At 46.5% G+C, this 21,986-nt stretch overlaps 3 protein-coding genes across 3 annotated transcripts; 1 reads left to right on the top strand and 2 right to left on the bottom strand.

Annotated features, from left to right (window-relative positions):
- Positions 1 to 1,609: 1,609 nt before the first annotated feature.
- On the bottom strand, positions 1,610 to 2,065 carry J7337_004814 (uncharacterized protein; the record flags this gene model as incomplete). The annotated part of the gene is made up of 1 exon (XM_044822503.1): positions 1,610 to 2,065. One exon carries the CDS (start codon positions 2,063 to 2,065, stop codon positions 1,610 to 1,612), a length of 456 nt encoding a protein of 151 aa, XP_044683836.1.
- An 832-nt stretch (positions 2,066 to 2,897) lies between these two features.
- On the top strand, positions 2,898 to 5,891 carry J7337_004813 (uncharacterized protein; the record flags this gene model as incomplete). The annotated part of the gene is made up of 2 exons (XM_044822502.1): positions 2,898 to 3,021; positions 3,061 to 5,891. 2 exons carry the CDS (start codon positions 2,898 to 2,900, stop codon positions 5,889 to 5,891), a joined length of 2,955 nt encoding a protein of 984 aa, XP_044683835.1.
- Positions 5,892 to 11,435: 5,544 nt separating this feature from the next.
- J7337_004812 (uncharacterized protein) lies at positions 11,436 to 13,259 on the bottom strand (the record flags this gene model as incomplete). The annotated part of the gene is made up of 4 exons (XM_044822501.1): positions 11,436 to 11,676; positions 11,792 to 11,810; positions 12,079 to 12,746; positions 12,808 to 13,259. The coding sequence occupies 4 exons, from the start codon at positions 13,257 to 13,259 to the stop codon at positions 11,436 to 11,438; spliced, it is 1,380 nt and encodes a 459-aa protein (XP_044683834.1).
- Positions 13,260 to 21,986: the final 8,727 nt, after the last annotated feature.

The raw sequence follows: 21,986 nt of genomic DNA, 5'->3' as shown, positions 1-21,986 counted from the left end.
AGGAGGTCGAACTTGAACTGAGTTGAACGACTTGAATTGTTGGGAGCGTTGTAATAGTGGACTTCCCGCTGTTAGTGCCCTCAAGCCTACGGTCCAGCATCCGGTTAAACTGGAGCTAATGGGGAATTTGGCCCCACTGGAAAAAGAATTACAGGGGTTCAGGTGTAAGAGCTATGATGAAATTCTTATCACTCAAGGATCCGAATAATCATAAGAGGCAAAGCCAAGTTTAGTCAATCAGATGAAGAGCCATATTCAACAGACGAGGATTCTAAAGAATTACTAGCTGCTCATCGTACATTCACCGAGCAGCTCGAGTCCGTCTCAAAAGGAGCACATGTCTTGGGCCACCCTGAGCCCCTGGCCGCTAAGCCCCCAGTTGTCACACACTCGCTTCCCGGTTCTCGGTTCAGCCTTCCCGGGGGCGACACTGAAACAATTTCTGGGTTCAGAACGTAATGTTTGCTGGAGGGGGGGTGTTAATTCAACGTCCGGTGAACTTTGCACCCGCCACCCGAAACACAATGCCGAAAGACCACAAGCATCATTTGTAGCGCCGGAGAATGAATAGCCAATCAGGCGACAAATATCTGTCAAGGGGTATCGCCGTACACCGTCAACTCCGAACTTCCCCCATATGATCTACGACTCGGCTCCGAATGGGCTATGGCACGCTATCAAGGGGAGGATTTCCATTTTCAGACTAAAGCAGCCCAAAAAGGTGAATGAGATGAGAGACTAGACTGGTTTTGGGGCAAGCTAGCAGGCAGGGGTTATACCTTCTTCATTTGATGTCATACTTTTGTCCCAATTAGACTGTTGATGCTGAAGAAAGTAAAAGCCAGGCGCCCTTCGATCCCTCGGCTGAGCCGAAATTCTGAATTCATGCCACTTTCAAGGGTGATTAGAGGCTAGTACATCAATGGATTTAGTATGAAGCCCAGGATTGGTGGAGAATACGATATTAAGAGCATGTGCGAAGATAGGTACCTTGCTAACCAGTCCCCATTGCGTGTATGGGAGAATAATATTCCGTGGTACTTGAAAAAACAACTAAGCGCCATGATGCAGTCCATATCATTGATTGATTTAACCTTATGACTGCAGGTTCTTATGAAGAGGTGAATATTTATCAAAGATCCACTATCAAAGTGGCGGATATTTAGCCAACATGAAATAACACACATTGTAAACTCTGGCGTTTCTATTGCAACGTTCATCAACGGAGATTTTCAATAAAAGCTGAGATTACGAAAAAAGTAGTTGTGTTTGAACAGCCTGTACCAGCTACTTGCAGAACATCTCCAAGGCTCGCAGTCTCTCAATTAGTAAACCAAATCTTTCAACTAAGATCACTATGCATAAGATAGCAGACCATACAGCACATGTGAAGATTCATTCCATGTAAGAAAAATGGTTTAAGATATAAATTCTTTTAAATACAGAGAACTGTAGTAAAAAGACAGTAAAAGAAGTAAAATACAACAACAGAGCTGTCTTATGACCAAAATCACCGATCGGCCACAACCAGTGTCTATTGGTTCAGTGAGCTAGACTCTTTTTGACTGGCTTTGAGGCTGTCACGCCTAATACATTGCTGATGATTCAATCAGACTAAACCGGCCAACTGAACGATCAAAGCAATAGAGCCCGCCAGACACATAGCTCTACCAATGTTGCTAACAATCTTGCCGGGGGCCTCAGATACGTAATCGGGATGAGAAGTTGAGGATGGTGTAGGGACGATAGCGTCGGTCGGCTTCACATAACCGGAGCCTTGAATAGACAAAACGCCGACGCTGGGGGAATTTGGCTTGACCGATGCAGGGCTGGCGTTGCTGGGATTGGCTAGACCAGAAACAGACTCAGACTCTGGTGAATTGTTTGCACCGGGAGCGGGAGACGCAGGCGTTGCTTCAGGCGCAAAGCCAGTCAGAATAGGCGCGGAAACAGAGGTGGTGATGACAGGGAGCAGATGTGTCGAGATGCAGTCTGAAGAAAGCTCACTGCTTGAAGCTACTCCGTAAAGGAGCGAACAAACGAAAAAGACAGACGAATATTTCATGGTGTCTGCTTGATATTAGGAGTTATAAACGAGTGTAAGGTTTGAGGATCTGATTCAGTAAAGGCCAATAACTAGGCTGTTATATTATAGTTCTCAGTCACGTGAACTCCGTAGTCGATTTCTTGCTACATGTCTCTTTATCAGAGCATGTGTCAGAATGGGAATCCCCCCTGATATTCAAGGAGATCAGGTATGTTATTTGTTCTCCAAGCTACAGAACAGCACCGCAGCCCCCTTGAGGCTTTCGTACATTGGACTTATGATTTGTTGGAACTAAAGCAACAACATAGGCTTGCCCGCAATACAACGCAGGGAGGTCGGCAACAAAGTTCGATAATTTGGATTCTCAGGTCGGCATGTAAGCCGCAGATACTACAGGCAGCCAAGTGGTTAGTTTCATGCAATAATTTTCTGTTTTACAAGCGATGTGGACTGTACTGGAGAGGCGCATGTTACGATACCCCTATGACATCCCGTGCGCTAGTCCGTAGCCGTCAACAATCAAGCCCAAGGGGAGTTTAGACCTACTACATTTAGCAGCTGGTTTACCAGGGTCCAGTCTCACCTGAGGTTGCCCTGTGACCCTGCCGCGGAAGGGAACTATGACTGATTCTCACCTGGCTTTCGACGATGGAGACATTTTGTTGAAAGTAATCACGAAATTTATAAGAAAGAGTAGAGTGAATGCGAATCTCCGACCTCATCCCTCTCTTGTCACTCACTCATTCACTCACTTATTCACTCGTTCATCATTCACTCATTCATTCATTCCTTACGCCTCTATTGCTGGGCTTCCTTATCATTCACTTGTTTCCGATACAGCGCTCAGGCCATGCGTCCTACCATAGGCGTGGCTTTAGGCCTTGTGAGTAGCGTTTTTGCTGCTCCTGCGCCAGAAGCCTGTGAAGGCGATAGGACTGATGTTATGCTCCAGCCGTATGTGATTGTGCATGATGGTAAAACATCTACCACGACTATTACGCGCACTTACACAGATAACTCATGGTCTGCTCAGACTCTCATTCCTCTTCAGCAGTACAATCCTGCAAATTCCGGTTCAACTTCCTCTCCAGGAGTCCCAAGTCCTTGCATCAACTGTATTACTATTACTACTACCGGTCCTGTTCCTTATGTCACTACATTTCCTCCAGCTTCAGCTGGAGGAAAAACTACAGTCCTTACCTGCTCCGGACGTAAGACTGTAACTGTAACTGGCACCGTTTCAAGCACTACAACTATCACTCCGCCACCTCATTGCGATGAGTGCTCAGCTACGGTAGTTGTTCCAGCCACTGTTACCGATATCAATACTGTAACAGCACCTGCATGCCATGAATGCGTTACTGTTACTGTTAGTGGAACAACCCCTTGGGTCACTACTGTCCCCCCGACTTCATCAGGACATAAGACTACAGTCTTTACCTGTCCGGGCCAGAAGACGGTGACAGTGACTGGCACGATTTCAAGTACTACGACTATCAACCCTACATCGGGATGTAGTGACTGCACAGTCACAGTGATTGTTCCCCCAGCCACATCCTCACCTGCCAGTGGACTTGTTACTACAATCACGACTACGGGTACCGCAACTGGCATTACTACCCTGCCTGGAACTAGCGGTGGTATCACTACTGTCATTACCACTGCTACAGGACCTCCCCTGATTACTGAAACGACGACGGCAAGAACAACGACTGGTCTAACCACCTTACCTGTCTCAAGTGGTGGACAAACCACTACTGGGGCCTATACAACATCAGCGCCAGCAGGAGGTCTTACTACAGTCACTAGCCAGGGTACCACTACTGGCCTAACTACCTTACCTGCTACTTCAGGCGGCACTACTACAGTTGTTAAGTATACAACCCCTGGCGGTGGCCTCACCACTGTGACCTCAACTGCATCAACTACTGGCTTGACAACACTTCCCGCGACGAGTGGTGGCACTACAACTATTGTCACGTATGTTACGCCATCTTCAGTCGAAACTGGCGGCTTAACTACCTTGACTTTAACCGCTTCTACTACTGGTCTGACAACACTCCCCGCGACGAGTGGTGGTACCACTACTGTTGTCACGTATGTCACCACCGGAGGTGGCCTTACCACTGAGACCTCAACTGCATCAACCACTGGCTTGACAACACTTCCCGCTACAAGCGGTGGTACGACCACTGTTGTCACCTATATCACTACCGGCGGTGGCCTTACCACTGAAACTTCTACAGCTTCCACTACTGGTCTGACTACTCTTCCTGCTACCTCAGGCGGAACTACAACTATTATTACATTTGTGACACCTCCCGGAGGCGGCCTTACCACTAAAACCTCTACTGCTTCCACTACTGGTCTGACTACTCTTCCTGCTACTAGTGGAGGCACGACTACTGTTGTAACATTTGTGACACCTCCTGGTACTGGTGGTCTCACCACCAAGACTTCAACTGCTTCTACTACTGGTCTAACTACTCTTCCTGCTACTGAAGGTGGCACTACCACAATTATCACCTATGTTACCCCCGGCGGTGGACTTACCACTGAGACTTTAACTGCATCAACCACTGGATTGACAACACTTCCGGCAACAAGCGGCGGCATCACCACTATCGTCACATACACTACTCCTCCGCGAACTACCGTTACTTCTGAGGCCAGTAAAACTGGTCTTACTACCCTCCCTGCAACCAGCGGCGGTACTATTACTGTCGTTACTTATACTACTCCTCAGCAAACCACTGTTGCTTCCGAGCTTAGTACAACTGATCTGGCTACCCTCCCAGTAACCAGTGATGGCACTACTACTGGTATTACTTCGACGACTTCTCAGCAAACCACTTTTACCACTGAGGCTACTGCAACTGATTTGACTACCAGCTTAGCAACCAGTGGTGGCACTACAACTTCTACTTCTGAGTGCTCTGTGATATCAGGATCAACCACAGTTAGCGCAACCCTCAATTCGTCAGGATCGGCCAGTTTCCAAGTACCCGCCTGTGCCACGAGCATGGTTTTCAGTGTCACTGGCGGTTCCGGTCACCCAAGGGGTGGTTCAGGGGGCAATGGAACTATCTTGCAAGGTTCTATGCCAGTTGTACCGGGGCAGTCAATCCAGGCTATAGCTGGAGGCCAAGGCTTGGGCTCTGATACAGGAATAGGTCACCCTGGACAGGGATATGGTAACGGTGGTAATGCCACTCAAAATGGCGGAACTGGCGGCGCAGGATCAGCGCTCTTCGTCGGGGGAGACTTGGTTGTCGTCGCTGGTGGTGGAGGAGGCTGCTATTCAGCCTATGAGTGGCACTTGTCAGGTGACCAACGATACTACACTTACAGATCTGACTTTGTGGATGTAAGCAGGGGCGGTAGTATCTCTGGTGTTCGGGGCTCTGACGGCTGGGACTTATCCATCAATCAATTCCTCAAGCCGGGCAATGGAATTGCGACTATGCTTACCATGGGTGGAGGCAAAGCGGGTACTACCTCTGGTCCCGGTGCTGCAGGTGATTACATCTCTGGAGTCTATCTCGGCTTCACTGCAGGTCAGCCAGGAAACGGTCAGAATGGAGGTGATGGCGGTACTGCTAATCATACAAACACTGCAGGAGGCGGCGGAGGTGGTGGCGGCGGCTACTTTGGAGGAGGCGGTGGTGCTAGTGGATGGCATCAGAACGAAACCGCATACGGAGCTGATTCCACGGTTTATTCTGGTGAGATAGCAGGCTCTCCCGGGGGTGGCGGAGCCAGTTATGCTGCACCTGGTCTTAATGTCTCCGAGACATGGCAAACAGAAACAGCTCCCGGCAGTGTTATTCTGACCTTCTTCTAGGCCAGTAATTTGTTGCTTAGGTATGAGGAACCTATAAGTTGGAGCTCGAAGGACTTGTATCGACAGAGTTGCACACTTATGTTGATCGTATTTACTACGGTAAAGCGTCTTGCTTCCACTTTCACCTCCCATTCGATCACATTCTTCTTTCGCATTGCTCCCCAACGCAATAGATAGCTTTATATAAGAGGCTGTTTCATCTTGGAGAGTGGATAGCTTCTTTATATTATTATTCTTTATCACATACACCTTGGCACCGTAGCTATTAGGGTTAATGTACACCTATGTTATGAGATGTCTTGATGACTGTGTCGTTTCGGTGGCCTTCTCTTTATTGCATAACGTTATTTGCCACAAGGGAGTAGTACAAGCTCAGCCTCTGATGATCTCGACCGCAGCCACAAAAAGTGAGGCCGTGATACGTGAGAACTCAGCCCTCTCGAATATCGGGTTATTAGTCAATCCAGACCTTGTATCTCTAGAGAATTCAAATAGATTCAGTATACCTCAAGAGGGTTTAACTACAGGATCTGAGTTCAGCATGGGAAAACGTCGGGCTTGGTTGGGCAGCATCGAGAAGTCGAGCGGGGTTCTCATATGTCGAAGATGCCTGGCGCCTATTCGTCAACGCTTATGTGCAATGACCAACACCCTCCGAAAGAGGCATACCCACTGCTTCGCCAATCGAGCGCAAGACACCCCGCTCCTGTCCATACAACCACAACCTCCAATTTAACCATGAATAACGTAGTTTGCGAGTGTGGGAAGACCGTCAAGGGCGAGAGCGCCCTGGCCCAGCACAAGCGAGACTCGCCGAAACATCGACAAAGCGTGGAGCCAGCGGGAACAAGCGATCCTAGCTTATCCAGACGGCGAATTAATAATGTAAGATCCAGAACCACCCAGCTACAAGGAAAGTCCATCCTTGCTAATCATCCTCATTCATGAGCAGACGTCGAGTAATGGCCTTGGGCCGTTTTATTCTCGTTATCCACCTATCCAATTCGTGAGAGCCGGAGAGTCGATCAAACATAATGGGAAGAAGGGAAAGGGGCGATTTGGGACGAAGTTGACCTGCGGACCTGTTCCTGAAACGCCACAGTTAAGAGTAAATGAGTACGGGAAGCCGTACGTGTCGGGTCTGGACGACGAAGACTGGAGTCTCTGCGACAAAGATTGTGCCTGGTGCGGTCATTGCGCCGATGGCGTGGACTTTTGATGATCTGTCAGATATAGTATAAACTTGGCGAATATAATGCTGCAGATATACAGCGTTTCGTGTTCTATCCGTATACAGAAAGGTTGAGGATTTCCTGAGCCTCTGGGAGACTGGACATCTTGACGAAATAGAATTGCGTCGCTACTTTGAACGTCGTAAGCGGGGCTATGGGGACCCTGGAGCACGTGTAACAAGACTGGACTTGAAGAGGCGAGAATATGGAATGAGGCAAGTGGAGAGAACTTGGAAAAAGGAGGACGCCAAGTTATCTTATGTGTTTAAATGGAGAACTGTATACCTGCAAGAGTGGCGAGAGCACCTAACATCCCCCGCAGAACCCCTGATTATAAAAAGACTATTCAGGTATGCGCTACAGTACTCTGATATAGATTGCTTTATGACAGCATTTAGTATTATCGGCGACAGAGAATACAGCTGGATTTCGACTGCAGCATCACGGACAGCTCATGTTAGTCCACAAGCAGAGTCCACAACTCCTCATTTACAGAACCAGGATGCACGATTAGATTTCAAAAGTGGTTAACAGGTTCTCATGTGTTATTAAGCTATGCGAAAGGTCCTTCTGTCTTGTCCAATTCGAGAAAGTCTTCTATTGCTGCGTCAGAGCCTGACATGATCAATTGCCGAGCCCTATTACCCAAAACCACACGCCTAAGTTCATAGAGTTATTCATTCGATGTAGTTAACTCTTACTTGGTGTCTATATCAATCTCAATATTGTAAATAATTATACCTCTTTTTGGATTTAAAATTTTGTTACCTTTAAGTATTATTTTCAGTAACTAGCTTAACTTAGTTTAAGAACTTGCAGAGTAGGTCTAACTATATCCGTTTCATGTCCGCTGAACATCTCAAAATAGAATAAGCTCATTGGCTGATGATAGCCCCTTTTATGGAACCCCCAAACTTTGACGCGACATCTGCTTATCAAATAAAGTAAACTGACTTTTTCTCATGCTTGTTGACCTTCATCAAACTCAAGTATCTTCTGATAAGCGAAGTCATGAGCGTTTTGCTATGCCTTCGAGAATCTCCCGCATCGTCTTTAGGTCATGTCTTTTACTCGCTTTGCTAGGCGAGATGCTACCGGCTTCTGCTGAGCAAATCTGGGAGAGTAAGCCTTGGATTCGAAAGTATCCATGCAGCCGTGGATATCAAGGCATAGGTTCCATTGAGATCAATCCCTTTTGGATTGACAGCTTTCGAGGATCATGGAATATTGATGCAGAGAGTCGGTCCGCGAGCCTGGAGTTGAATATCCTCGCGGTCCATAACGCATCGCTCATGAGTTGTCAAGATATTGATGTTTCTTCACTGAAAAACTCGATTGATTTTCAAGTCCTTGGCCACTCAGTTGGGAAGCTGGAGAATTTCTCAAGTAACTGTCCTTTACCTATCACTGATGCTTTGACTCCGTAAGTATAGACCTGTGTCTCAAGAGCTGGGCATGATTCTAATTGGACGAACAGAATTGAAAAGACGCGTTTTAGCTCCTATCATCTGCTTTACAGCTTTCAAAGCACACATGAATTTCAAACTCTTGCGTCAACGTTCCGCTTCAGACAAGCCGATGGCCAAGAATTAGACTGCGGCAAAGCAAAAATCACACCGGACTTAGATGACAGTATATCAGCAGTTCTGACATTCGTGCCGCTTGCCATTCTGATCATCGTCGCTCTCTCATCATGGCGAGTGAATCAGAACAGTCTCACCTACGCCCATGGCCCCAATGCTAGTTCATTTTGGTTAATCGTTCTGGAAATAACGAGCTACCTTCGCTACCTGCAATTCGCTTTCATAACGGCATCAATGACCATTGAATATCCTGGATTCTTTGTTCCTGCAGTGAGCAAACTCTCCTGGGCCTCTTTACTATACTGGTCAGGTCCGTTCAGAAGTGGATACATGTATGAGGGTCCGACTGGTGGTATGTACACCAGCAATGCTTCTTATGGGCTTGGTTTCATGACGCAGATGCTTCGGTACCCAAATATGCTCAATACCTTGGCGAACTCCCTGATTAACTTGATAATTTTGATTTCACCGATGTTTTTTCTCTTATTAGTCTCATTCTGGACCGTCTTTCATTCAAACTCGGTGCATTCCCTCCCTTTTCTTTCGGTACTCCAGAAGGCTGCCTCGACAACTATTGGCGTGGCACTTTTCTTCTTCAGTGTGCCTTTACTCTCTTACATCTCATACGATCTTATTCTTGTCGGCTACCTGCCAAACTACCGCATAGGCCTGGCTGTCATCATGCTACTCATAATCCTCGCAGCCGGGCACTTTCTCGTCCGAGTGCTGGATGACGAAGCAGGCGACCAACTGAAACCACCGCGAGCCAGCCGGCTAGAAACGAATAACCCTAATGTGGATTTCCATACGCTATGGCGACTACTTTCTCGTTATATACCCCATACGATGCCGCTTTTACAGGCAATTGGCGTTGGGAGTCTTCAAGACTTTCCTCTTGCTCAGCTCTTCATGTTAATTGCTTGCGAAGCTTTCATCATTGTTTCACTCCTAAATTCAAGACGAAGCATGCTGATAAAATCATCAACTACAATGTACATATCGGCCATGCGATTGATCATCTTGTTTCTTATCAGTGTATTTGATATGCCTATCACCGAAGCCACGAGGCAGTCGGTCGGTTATGTGGTATTGGCTCTCCATGGACTGGTCATCCTGATAGGATTTCTGATCAACCACACCTGGAAGTTGTATCAGACAATTAGAGGTAGAACTGTCGATCAGAACTCTTCATCTCACTCCACTAGCGGAGAGTCGGACTCAAGCAATGTAAGTCTCTGTAAATAACCTCCCAAAGTTCTGAACATCGCCAACACATTTCCACAGTCTTTTCATATGAATTCTCTTGAAACAAATTCAACATCAGATCTCCTTGAATATCGCCAGGCCCCGAGCAGAGAACAGTCCAGACGAGACTTTCAACCAGATCCATCCACGCTGTTCAGACCGCCGAGGTCAGGAGCAACAAGCCCTGCTTATCACGCACCTCGACCAGCGACTACTTCAACAATTCCAAGACCGCCAATAACTGATATCAGCAGTCCTAGCACAGGGCACTTTAGCATAGATCTGGCTCTGTCGGAAGTAGCATTACAGCCAGGCATCGACTACTCTTTCCGCGAGTCTGACAGGTTCTATGGAAATGATGAGGAGAGAGTGTTTGTCTCATCGATGTCAGCTCCAGATGCAGATACGAATGCAGGGCCCTTGTCTGGAACGAGGCATGATGAAGCGGGGAGGAGTCAATTGAAGAACAGCCTGGTGGCTGGACTTACAAACGCGTTTACGAAGCCCAGGCCAAAGGTTCAGGAGAAAGGCTTTCAAGTCAAGAGACCGCCCCGACCATCCTGATCAGTACGAGATATATCATAAAACCTTCTTCATAGATTAACAGATATAGCGGAAATACCCTAAGTACAGGCGTGTGTCGCCTTTCCTTCATGACTTTGAAAAGACATGTATTCTCGCCACACAGCATTCCTACTCTAAGATATCACGAAGCAACGCCTCAGCAGTAGGAGTGTGTCCCAAAAACTCTTGCAGCAACCCCAACTCATCTCGACTTCCGCCATATTCAAGAATTCCTTTTTGTATCTGTCCCAAGCTGATACGCTCCTTGGATCCTCACGGAATGTAGACTCAAAGAGCTCTGCCGCAAACACGTGAGCACTGAGAATTCTTTATGAGTAATTGCTCTAAATTGGAACATATAGGTGACTTGCCTCAGGTAGGAGTAATAGCCTGCATCGTAGCCAGAGATTAGATGGCCCAGATCGGCGTGTGGATATCCCTGGTCCTCTGGCTCCGGTGCACGAACAAGCCATAACTTCTCCGTAAGGCCATAGTAGATCTTTGTGAAATTCATCTTTAGAAGCTCATCGTGGCTTTTGGGATGGTGTACGGCCATATCGAAGCGTGCATATACCCTGTATTTGAATTGGCTGCTGGAATTCATCCGGATATGCCGTACAGACGAGCTTTCGTTTAGGTGCCGCCATATTGCTCTGTTGTTGTCTCGCGTTCGGTCGTCTCGGGAGATGTACCAGAGGCACCTTCTTATAACCCGTAATAGCGGGCAAATGAGTTATCTTTTAGGTTTTAATGATGTCAGTATTTTGCTGTAGCCATTGGTCAGTCATCACGGTATTGATGTCTAAGTTGTGGGCTAGAAGTGTTATTTGCAGTTGAGATTTGTGGCTGTGAGCTTATTCTAGCAGAGAGAACCTAGTATTTGAGTTGGACCAGCCAAGGAGCTTACAAGATAATGAGACTCACATCTGACGAAGAAACCACAATGATCGAGTCACCTGCTGGCCTTGAGTCAATATCTGAATCATGTCATCGGGTATTTGTGCTGGAGGAAGCTCCTCTCCTGGATGTTCCCGCAGCCATTTCTCCTTCAGCTGCGGATCAGTCCTCGTGTAGTGGAGGCCCAGACGTTTGAGTTCAGGTTCCATCCAGCACCACTTTTCAAGCATTACACTGAGAGCTTCGGCAAAGTCAGGTGGTGACCTGTGACCATGGAAAGCTACGTAGTTCGTTCTAGCCACCAAGTCATGGACGCCATGTCCCAATTCTGGTCTTATGAGTTTTATGTGCTAGGTTTGTCAGGATGAGCGTTGCTTACCGTGAAAGTGGGAGACTATCTGGTTATGCTTTAGCAAAGCGCAATCTGGGGGTGTGGAGCGTGGAAAGGAACACATTAAAATTGTCGCTGGATACACTCGTGTACCATCCGCTTTCAAGTAGCTCTGAGTAAGAATGTCAATTTAGCAGACATGAAATCCCTGGCGCCTCCCATCAGAAGCACTTACATATTGCAGGCTGATGTTCTGGTTGCCCTTGTACTTGTTATCTCTGGAGAGGAGGTCCATGTAAATGAACCAATAAATTGACCCTCTGGAGCTCTCTCACCCTCCCATACAGCCCAAACATGTACGTCTTCATGCCATATGGAGCCTTTGAGTCGATGTGGAGATATGGGGAAAAACTGGATGCTCAGGAACTCAGAAAACATTTCTAACATGACCTTGATGACATGTTGGAGGTGGAAATACTCCGCCACACGATCCTGACTGACATGTCGACGTTGCTGGGCCATGCGAGCGTAATACCAATACTCCCATGGAAATATCATGTCATCATTAAAACCTTCGTCAATGGAGTTCTCAGGTTCGTTCTGCTTTTTCAACTCCACCAATGATTTCATATCTCGCTTACCTCGAGCCATCAGCTTAGTTTCTAAGTCTGTCAGAAACTCCTCAACTATGTCTGGAGTCTTCATCAACCTCTTCTTTGGTCGATAGGCTGCATGACTTTCGTAATCCAAAATCCGAGCGTTCAAGTCCCTTTCCACAGCAATCTGCTTGAAGAGTCCGTCATTCTGACTCAGATTATTTGCATCGCCGACATACATTCTCTTGCGCGTCGCGGGTTTTGAGGCGCTTCGGTATATGGCCAAGGAGTATGCTACTGAAAAGCGAACGAATCGCATATCGTGGTTCTCTGAGTGCTTCTCGAAACGATCTATGTTATGCTGAGGTACTCCTGAAAGATCATCCAGGGAAAACCATAGACCTCGGCTATCGTCGCGGATTCTCTGTTTGTATTCCCGTCGTCATGCGATTTCCTCTCCCCATATACCGTTTGACCGGCTCAGGCCGCAAAGTGGCGTGTCCAAACTGCTCGAACTCCAGAAACATCTTATTCAGGTACTTCCGAGCTTCGAAATGAAGAGATGGCTCGCCAGTTCCTTCTTTGACTGCTTTGATCAGGCACCAGAAGTCTGATCTTGCGGTAAAGGCCGCTTGGTCTTCGTTGATGAGAGTACAGGCTTCTTCAGAGGCTTGTCGAGATGCTTGATCAGGTGACGCATAACGGAGCATGGCAATGATACCAATGTCCCCCTGGGTTGCGTTGTCAATGTCGATCAGGGGCTGAATGACGTTCCTAAAGCTGGTTGCTTGTGGGTTCACATTCTGAAAGATACCTTCCCGTACAGCCTGGTATTGATTGATGATGCCTTTCATGGTTGGAATGACCTGATCAGCTGGGATGAGTTTTGGGAGAGGCTGGGGAAGTGATTTAGATCCCATATTGAGGTTAAGAGTGGTGGGAAAGTATGAATATGTAAACTATGATTGTGTTCACGAGGACTAGAGCTTTAAATACTTGGAAAAGGTAGTAGACAAGGCATAGTATCCATGTGATCGAGAGAAAGCGAGGTAATGTGACCAGTAATAATATCTTTTTTTCCTTATGAGGCAAATAGGTGATGTCTTCAAAAGGCATCGAACTCACAGTAATGTTCCAGTGATTTGCCATCCAAGGACGGTGCTTCTGCTCTGCCTTATTTATTGCAACTTCGCACACATGGCGTTTTGCGAGGAACTACATTCAAGGGTAGATTGACATGTTATTTTAGTGTCGCACTATTCCCGGTCACTTATAAGTCCAACTACTCGATCCATTCACGTATCTACTCCAATATAACATACTCTATTCCTCATTATTAGGGGGCGTCCATGAAAGATGCCATGGCCGTATGTTCATTCCCATCTTCTTTCCAGACCTCACAGGAAGTCCTGCATATCATGTCCCCGTATGCCCTGTCCCATTGACATGGAAACTTATCCAAAAGATAACCGAGCCTTCAATGGGCTCAAACGTAATAACTTAACTGTACTAAACTCCTAGAATTCTCAGCCACTATAACAATAATAAGTTAATAATAAAAAAAGCCTTTTATAGTAATACTAGTGCTTTACTTCGGCTATGACGAATAGCACACTGAATGCAACAACCGCTGCCCCGAATTATTAATTGATAGCCATTTTCCTCTAACCCAAGACGTTCCAAACCTTCCAGTCCTAGCCATCTTGCAGAGCTATCCCCAGTGACATAAAAGAACCAGGTCTCGCCGTTAAGGAAGATTCTCTCTGGAATCTTAGATGCGCTCCAGCTATCCTCGGGATGTTTCGCGATGTATTTCTCCAGACTCTCGCTCGCCTCCTGCTTCGCAATGATGGGCCAAATTAACAAGTTATCAAGCACACGGCGCGTTTCAACTGCATCCTGCAGCCGCGGACATGAGCATTTGCGGAAGACCTGGAACCCCATTGAAATTTCCTGCTTCTCCCGGAACCCAAGGCGCCACTTCTTACATTTCTGACCGCTATGGGCCCAGTCATATGTTTGTACAGCAGTGAATGCGTCGTGGTCATGATATCCAATGTGTGTACCCACAAGCTTTGCTGTCCATACACCAGGCCAAAAGGATATACGGGGATCAGATTGCAACAAAATTCCCCTTGTCGAATGAGTTCTGAAGTCACCCATTCCATCAATAATACGTGCTTTTCGTATGCCATTGCGTGCCGGTACCCCCAATCTGATATGCAGGCTCCCTCTTTTCACATCTGCGGGATCAACCGCGTCCATTGTATCCAAGAAGATGCTCCAGCCCCTGGAGCTGATGAGAAACGCCCTTGAAACATAGGAGTTACTATACAGCCTTCCAAGTAGTAGCTTACAAATCAGCTCAAAAGAGCGGATTGTATCAAGTATAGGTTCATGGAAGCCGCCCTTCTCGGGTTTCAGATAATCTTCATTAGTTAGCACTTCGAAAGCGTCTAGAGAGAGCGGAAGCTGAGAACAAGTCGTCAACTCTTGAACTCGAGAGAATGCATAGATCAGAGCCATAGCTGCAGACCAGAGCGAACTTTTCCGCTTACGCTTTGTGCGCCCTGATCCCACAATGTCATCGCCGAGTTGGGCCTCATCAATTTCGAATAAGAATGATGCAGTCGCGATGATTGCTGGTCGGATTATGGTGTTCATTGAGGCTAACTCTATCGCCTCTTTTGGAGGAGCCGCTGAATTGGCCTCACGGGAATGGCTTGAAGTAAAAGTCTCGCGTGAGCTTTGCTTGTAGTTGGAGTCAAAGCGCCTGAAACACTCTGATACAAGGCTTGACGCATATTCTCTGAGCTCGACTTCATCCACTCCTTGAATTTCAAGAACGTGTCGGAGGAATCCCTTGGCATTTCTTCGCAGGTCACTTTGGATGTATGGATCAACATCGGTTGCCGTTAATGTGAAGACCGGTATGTTCTCAGCGGCTTTTTGAAGGAGCACAACTGAAGTATCAGTGGTATTGCAATGCTCTATAGTGATGTTGTACGGGCCGTCGCCGAAGTGGATGGTAGCGTCAGATATCCGAACCAGCACACTTAGGCCCATGATATGATAACACCAGAGTACAACCGATGAGATTCCTCTATCACAGGACAATTGAAGGAGGCAGTCTTCGGGAAATCTCTGGATAGAGTCCAAAGATGTGAGAAGTCCTCTCAACATAACGAATGGGAGAGCACGATCAGCGACCGACTCTTGATGGATGCGAGTCATGCGATAAGCTGATTGCTCAGAAATCCGGCGCCTCTTAGTAGGACGACTTGTCGTACGATTGTTCGCCTTCATTTCATTAAGTATTTTGTGCTCAATGGCGGTATAGTGAGGTTCCCAGGAAAAGGCCGTGGTTTGCTGCTGACACGAAGCTACAGTACCGAGAAGCGAGACATAGTTGAGGCCGTGACTTGTAGCTGTTTTGCTGTCGGTGAGCATATCGTCTATTGCCTGGGTTAATGCCTGAGATAGTGATTGATGGTCATGTGAGAAGGCCAGAAATGACACTTGAACAACCATCGAGAACAATGCTACATTATTGCTAACCAGCGCCTGACTGACTGTCGGGCCCGAGCCGCTCTCCAAGACAAGCTCTTTGACAAACTGAGAGAGAGGAGCATGACCTGATCTTGCCACAATGCTGCGGAAGTGCGTGGCAATGGCTGGGTCCAGTCGATGCCGACCTAGAATATGTGCAAGCTTGAGTTCGGTGAGTTCGTCAGAGCCGGATCTCTCAATCGCTTCACGAACAGCAAGTGTCCCAAGCCTCAAGGCTGTCTTGGTCAAGGGACCGACAAAATTGGTCAGTTCAACACCAAGTTGGAGTCCGACGGGGACAGACATTGTGCACTAGCATAAAAAGATGAAAAATTAGACGAAGGAATAAGGGGTTGCAATACTCATTAATAGGGGAGGGAGAGATAATGATCTGCCTTACCGCCCATATATTACACCGCCCCTTCAACAAGGCTTTGCTACCTGCACTGCCTTGTACGTAGCTAAAGTCTACCAAACAGGGCGCGACAACGTAGCTAGGATTAAACGCCACATATGATAAATGATACTATTGCATGTTTCCATGAAATTCGGTAGCGCCTGTAGGTACACGCTAGCTGCAGCTATTTCGCTCATTTGACCAATCAGGCTATTTAACAACATATCAGATCTTTATTTATAAGCTAAATACGGAGATAATAGGATGCTACAGTCAGGCTAACTTGGACCCATAGGCGCTACCGAATTTCATTAAAGTATGCGGTAATGCAGGTCAGCTTCGAAAGGCGTATCCAAGTACCTCTAAGGTCTAGGATGATTAAATTTAAATTTTTATTACATCTTAGGCAGTAAAACCTTATCACGTTAATATTACCAAGGTTAATACCTAAATTGGAGGCTGAACTTACCTATATATAAGCCAACTTGCGTACTGTTCCAACCCATTACTTTTCCCTCACATGTCATCTTGGTGGTCATGATCGCAAGTCAGAGAGGCTCCCTATTCAGTTCTTCAATACTGATATAATGATACTGTACACCAGAGACATCCTGAGCTCAGAAAAAAGTTTCATATATCACGAATAGTCTGTACATCTTCAATTAAATTTCCCCACTGTGAGGAGAATCGTAACGAAAACAAGAGCAAACAAGCGCAGCCATCTTCGAAACATCGAAGATGCAATCATCTCTCCCAACTGCCCAAATGTTGCCGCATGTATCAGCTGCAAGGGAGTCGCCGACAGTGCATATCCCGAAGCAACGAAAAAGACAGCGACTGCAAAGTGTCCTCCACTGAAAAGCAGGCGAAAAAAAGGCATCGTAGCTGGCTTATATTTCCCTTTGTATCCAAAAGAGCGCTCGAGCATGATAGCATCAACATCGTCTCGTGAGAATTGCTGATGATGATGGAAATATACGAGAAGGGCGCCAATGCCTCGAAGTCCCTGAAGCCACGAGATGGATCCGCTGGAGATCGTGGAGGATGTCATTGTTGGCTATGGCGGTGATGAAATGACTGCTTGAAACTGAGGCCAGATGATGAACTTTTGTAGCAAGTATGAACTATGAGTAAATTTGACCAGTTCGAGTATGCCGTGAGGTGCGCAGGGCAGCCATTTTATATTTTCTAATCAGCGGGGTATGGCCAGCGACCAACTCCAGATAGTAACCAGGGTGTAGATAATCCGTATCAACTGAAGATTGTATCAAATATAGGCCCCGAGTATTAGACTTTGATAAGATCTACGAACCCTGAAATCTATGTAGAAAATCCGTTTTATAACAACGCTCAGCTTAGCTCTTCCTCCCTCCAGATATCATTCCCAAAATTGACCGTCCAGAGTTCTCCCCAAGCGTCAATATCGCAAACCTCCGAATCCAGTTTTCATCCGGCTGCTTACCAGGATCATTCGCTATGCGCAGAATATCCGGTGGGCAGTGACTCTCCATGTACATCTTCCGCTCCTGCGTCTTCTCCGGCCCTTCAGTCGGAATCGTTATGAAGCTCTGAAGAATTGTAGCATCACTCGCCGTCATATGCGCAAGAACGTCTCGTAATAATGTCTTTGGTAGGTAATAGCCTCTTCCTTGGTCACTGAGGCCTTTCTGTGCTATCAAAAGCGTAGCCCTTGCTTCTTTGGGATCTGTGTCTCCGACATCTAATCCAGATCCCGTTATGATATGTCCTGGCTCGGTGGATGTTGTCAAGGATTCGATTTTGTTGAGGGATAGAAATGCTAGCATTGCGAGAAAGCGTGTTAACATCATATTTCCGTATTCGAAGCTATGTCGAAGATAGTGAATCCGTAGAATAGTCTCAAAGTAGCCTCGGTATCTTGAGAGGGTCTCTTGGAGCACTTCTTCTTTGATGGGAAGGTTTGGGGCCTGTCTCTGCCCCCCTGGTGCGAGAATTTCGTAAAGTTGAACAATGACATAGCAATAATTGAGACTAGGAAAATTCAACACTTGTAAGCACAACTTCTGCCTCAAAGTCTTGGGTCCGGGTGAGGTATGTACAACGTACTGTATCTTAAGTTGTGAAGGCGACACGATATTCGTTGGTGACAGTGGCTCTGGCATCGATTTATACCATGTATCCAACCTTTCCGTGATCTCAATGGTTTTTTTACCCCCATTTTGACGCAAGTAAGAATCAGTTGAATCTTTTCCAACTTGTAGCATGGCCTCGTTGAGAACGACACTAAAGGTCATCTTTGCTTTAAAGACCAAGCCAATCTTCAGCGGCACCAGTGTTGAACTCGAAGGGTACTTCAGCCAAATTTCACCAAGCCAGTCTGGATCGCGGTCAGGGTCGGGAAGCGGAGTTTTTGGTGGTGTTTCCAGCAACGGCTGTGTCATGAATTGGTAACTCAATGTACTAATTTGTTAGCTCTAAGCCGGCCAGAAGAGGAGAGTCTTACCATTGCCAGTGAAACAAAGACCAAGCTGTAAGGTCATATGAGTTTCTCAACTTCTTGTTCATGATGTATGTCGTTGGTTCGAATAACCCCAATTCATGCGCTATTTCTATTGACCGTACGAGAAATGCTGATGATAAAGGATCCATATCAAACATATTGACAATGGTATTCAAGACTAGAGCTGCTTGTAACGTTGTCAAACTTCTGTTATGCGTCACCTCAACTATCCATAGCCTTCTCGCTTCTTCGAGAAATTTATAGCCAAGACTATTGGGGTTCCAATACTCTGCGGGCTCGGATACATAGTTTCGGCATTGCTAAGAGCTTGTTAGCAAGAGTAAAATTCATAATACGTGAGAGACTTACGCATCCGACTGCTAAAATAGCGTTGACGAGCAGTGATGAGCAAAATGTGTTAGATCCACTGATCATATCATCTAAGAAATAGTCCTTATGGAAGAACGTGAACCAGTCGTATTCTTGAAGGAAATATGCACGTATAAGTTCCCTCATCGTATCATCGCTAACAACCATGGTAGTCCATCTGGAAGGCACTATCTCATCTAGTCTAGAGTCAACGATAGTTGCTGCATGATGAGGCCTCAAATACTGTGCCCGGTATCCCAAATCAGTTTCCGTGAAAGCCGGGGAGGCAATACTGACAACATCATCTCTTGTGCTCCACTCATGTATAAGAGATCTCATGAAGGGATTATCGTCAGTCTGGAGATATGTAGGCATGAGCGGTGAGTAGATAAACTGATATCGCGATCTTGTTTCTGGCTCAAGTTGTACTTGGAGGAGTAAATCGGCGCTTGAAAGTTGGCGCATCAAAGTTTCAGCATCGACGCCAGATTGAATCCGTCGAACAATTTCGAGTGCTTCAGGTCGTGGTCGTGTTTGAATAGCTCGATATACGACCGCTGCAGGGTGTGATTCTAGCAGCGCCTCGTATTTATCACGATAATCTGTGTCTGGCGTCGCTCTGTAAACACACTCGGATTTCCGTGCCCGGCATTGAGCGCATACCGGTCGAGCCCCGTTACACTATGTAGGCCGGTGAGTTTCTACCATAGTATTCATTCAAGAATGCCATACTGACTGACCTTTACTTTCTTCTGTCGGCACGTTTCGCAAGCCAAGGCCGTTGGAGCTCGTTTTCTCGCTAGGGGAGCAGTTTGATAGTGAGAAGAGCTTTCAGCTGGCTGGGGATGAGCAGCTGGGAGTAACCGTCGAGGGCCGCTTGATCGAAAGGTCTCTTGAGCTGACGATGTCGATGCATCGGAAATACTTGGCGTTCTATGGGGTATCATGTTTGGTAAGTTGATGTAACTTGGTAGAATCCCAAAACTGTCATGATTTTCACCAGTGTGATATGTGAAGAACAAGGCCTTATATAGAAGTGAGATCACAGAAACGCGTAATTTACTCACATGTGTACCAGATTCTTGGTAATGAACTTTGACGTACCTTTTCTCTGTTCGAAACATGATGTCATGGTGGTTTAAGCATGATGCACTTCGTTCCTTGGGAGCCACCGGAGCCCATTTATGAGAGACAACTTGAGGTGATTCGTTGAATCAAACGCTCCGGCGTATGTCCTGTACCTTTGATTGGCTGGTTTATTGCGGTGTACCGTGCATTGAGATGAATCGATAGAGCCGCAACGCCTCCTTTCGAGTCTGGCAGCTCATGGTGGTATTCCTTCAATTAGCATTCGACATATTTCTATGGTACATTTTATTCAATAGCGAGCTGCTATTAGAAATGCCCTTTGTTTTGTCCATCTTTGCCAACTTATTGTCTTTGTGAAAAATAACCCAACTTCCAAGGACTGAATGTTCGCTGTCGTGCTGTTCGACCTGGTATCACATTTTTAGCGGCTAGAGCTTGATCACCTGATCTTCCTGTAAAGAATAATCTTCAAAGATGTAATGAACGATACAGTAAGCCCTGTCTGTGTCGCCAGTTGGAGATCTCGAAGATCGGTAATCAGGATCTGTCCCAGAAACTGCTAGGTATAGAGCCGATCAGCAGTCTCACATAATCGATAATCAAAACGGGTCAAAAAAAAAATATCAGAGATGCACACAGGTGGATATAGCCATCTATATCCCGTTCATAACCCCGAATTCCGGCTTTAATCTGACATTTGCCCTCTCCACCATCAGATAGCAGATCCAGATCGGCCTATTATGCAATATTAAACATCATACTCCGGGATTGAAGGTCTCGGCTACCAGACTATTGAAAATCCAGGGTCGTTGTCGGCGGGAATTACCCAAACCGCTGTTGTGACGTACCACGCGATCTGCGCCAGGACATGCCACTATTCCCAAGGTGGTCTTACCCAGCGCTGTCTTATTTGTGGTGGAGATCATGTCGCCTCACAAGCCAGGCACATAATATCATAAAAGACATGAAATTCACTTACATGATGGCAAAAAAATTTCAGTTGAATTGGAAGATAAGTTTCTTTGATCGTAATTATGCCTGGCGTTCCGAGAAGCCGAGGCTGTAACTCTTGTCTGAGGCAGAAGAAGAAAGTAAGTACAGAGATGAAATGAATGCTAACGATTTCTTTTGAAGGAACCTACTTACGTAAGCCAGTGTGACCAAGTCAGGCCAGCTTGTTCAAGATGTGCTCGACTTGGAATTCCCTGTGTCGGCTCGGGCGAACAAAAATATGTCTTCAAGCCCGTATCATTCACTAAGCCATTTAAGACCAGCTTCTCGAAGCCACGAAAGCAGCAGACGCCCTCCCAGGTATCAATGTTACATAAGCCTCAAAGCCCACTAACTCTTCTGCAAGCCAAACTTGTTGCGGCTCTGGAAACAACAGACCTACGATATGGCCTCAGCTGTTATGGATATTTTCTAGAGCATATTCCGCGCAGGCTTGGTCATAGCCATGCTCTCGATGTTTCAGTTGATTTGATGATGAGTTTCCTTCCTTATCATTACTCATTTGAAATTCCATCTCAGGTTCTAGCCAAGTATAGCAGCGGTTTGAAAGTATTGAGAGATCCACAATACGAAACAGGCACAAAGCTCAGTCCAGAGGACGTTGCAGTCTTTCACATCATTACGATATGCCAGGTTAGTACAATCTTGAGAATAGAGCATGCACTGATAGATTCGAAGAGCTGGCTGGGACAAACAGATGGTGGGTTGAAGAGCCACGACAAGCAAGTCCTTACACGATTCATGGACACCGTA

This window comes from Fusarium musae, chromosome 3 (genome assembly GCF_019915245.1).
Source record: "Fusarium musae strain F31 chromosome 3, whole genome shotgun sequence".
NCBI lineage: Eukaryota > Fungi > Ascomycota > Sordariomycetes > Hypocreales > Nectriaceae > Fusarium > Fusarium musae.
The sequence above is the reverse complement of the archived record's forward strand: the minus strand, read 5'-3'. Positions and strand labels throughout refer to the sequence as shown.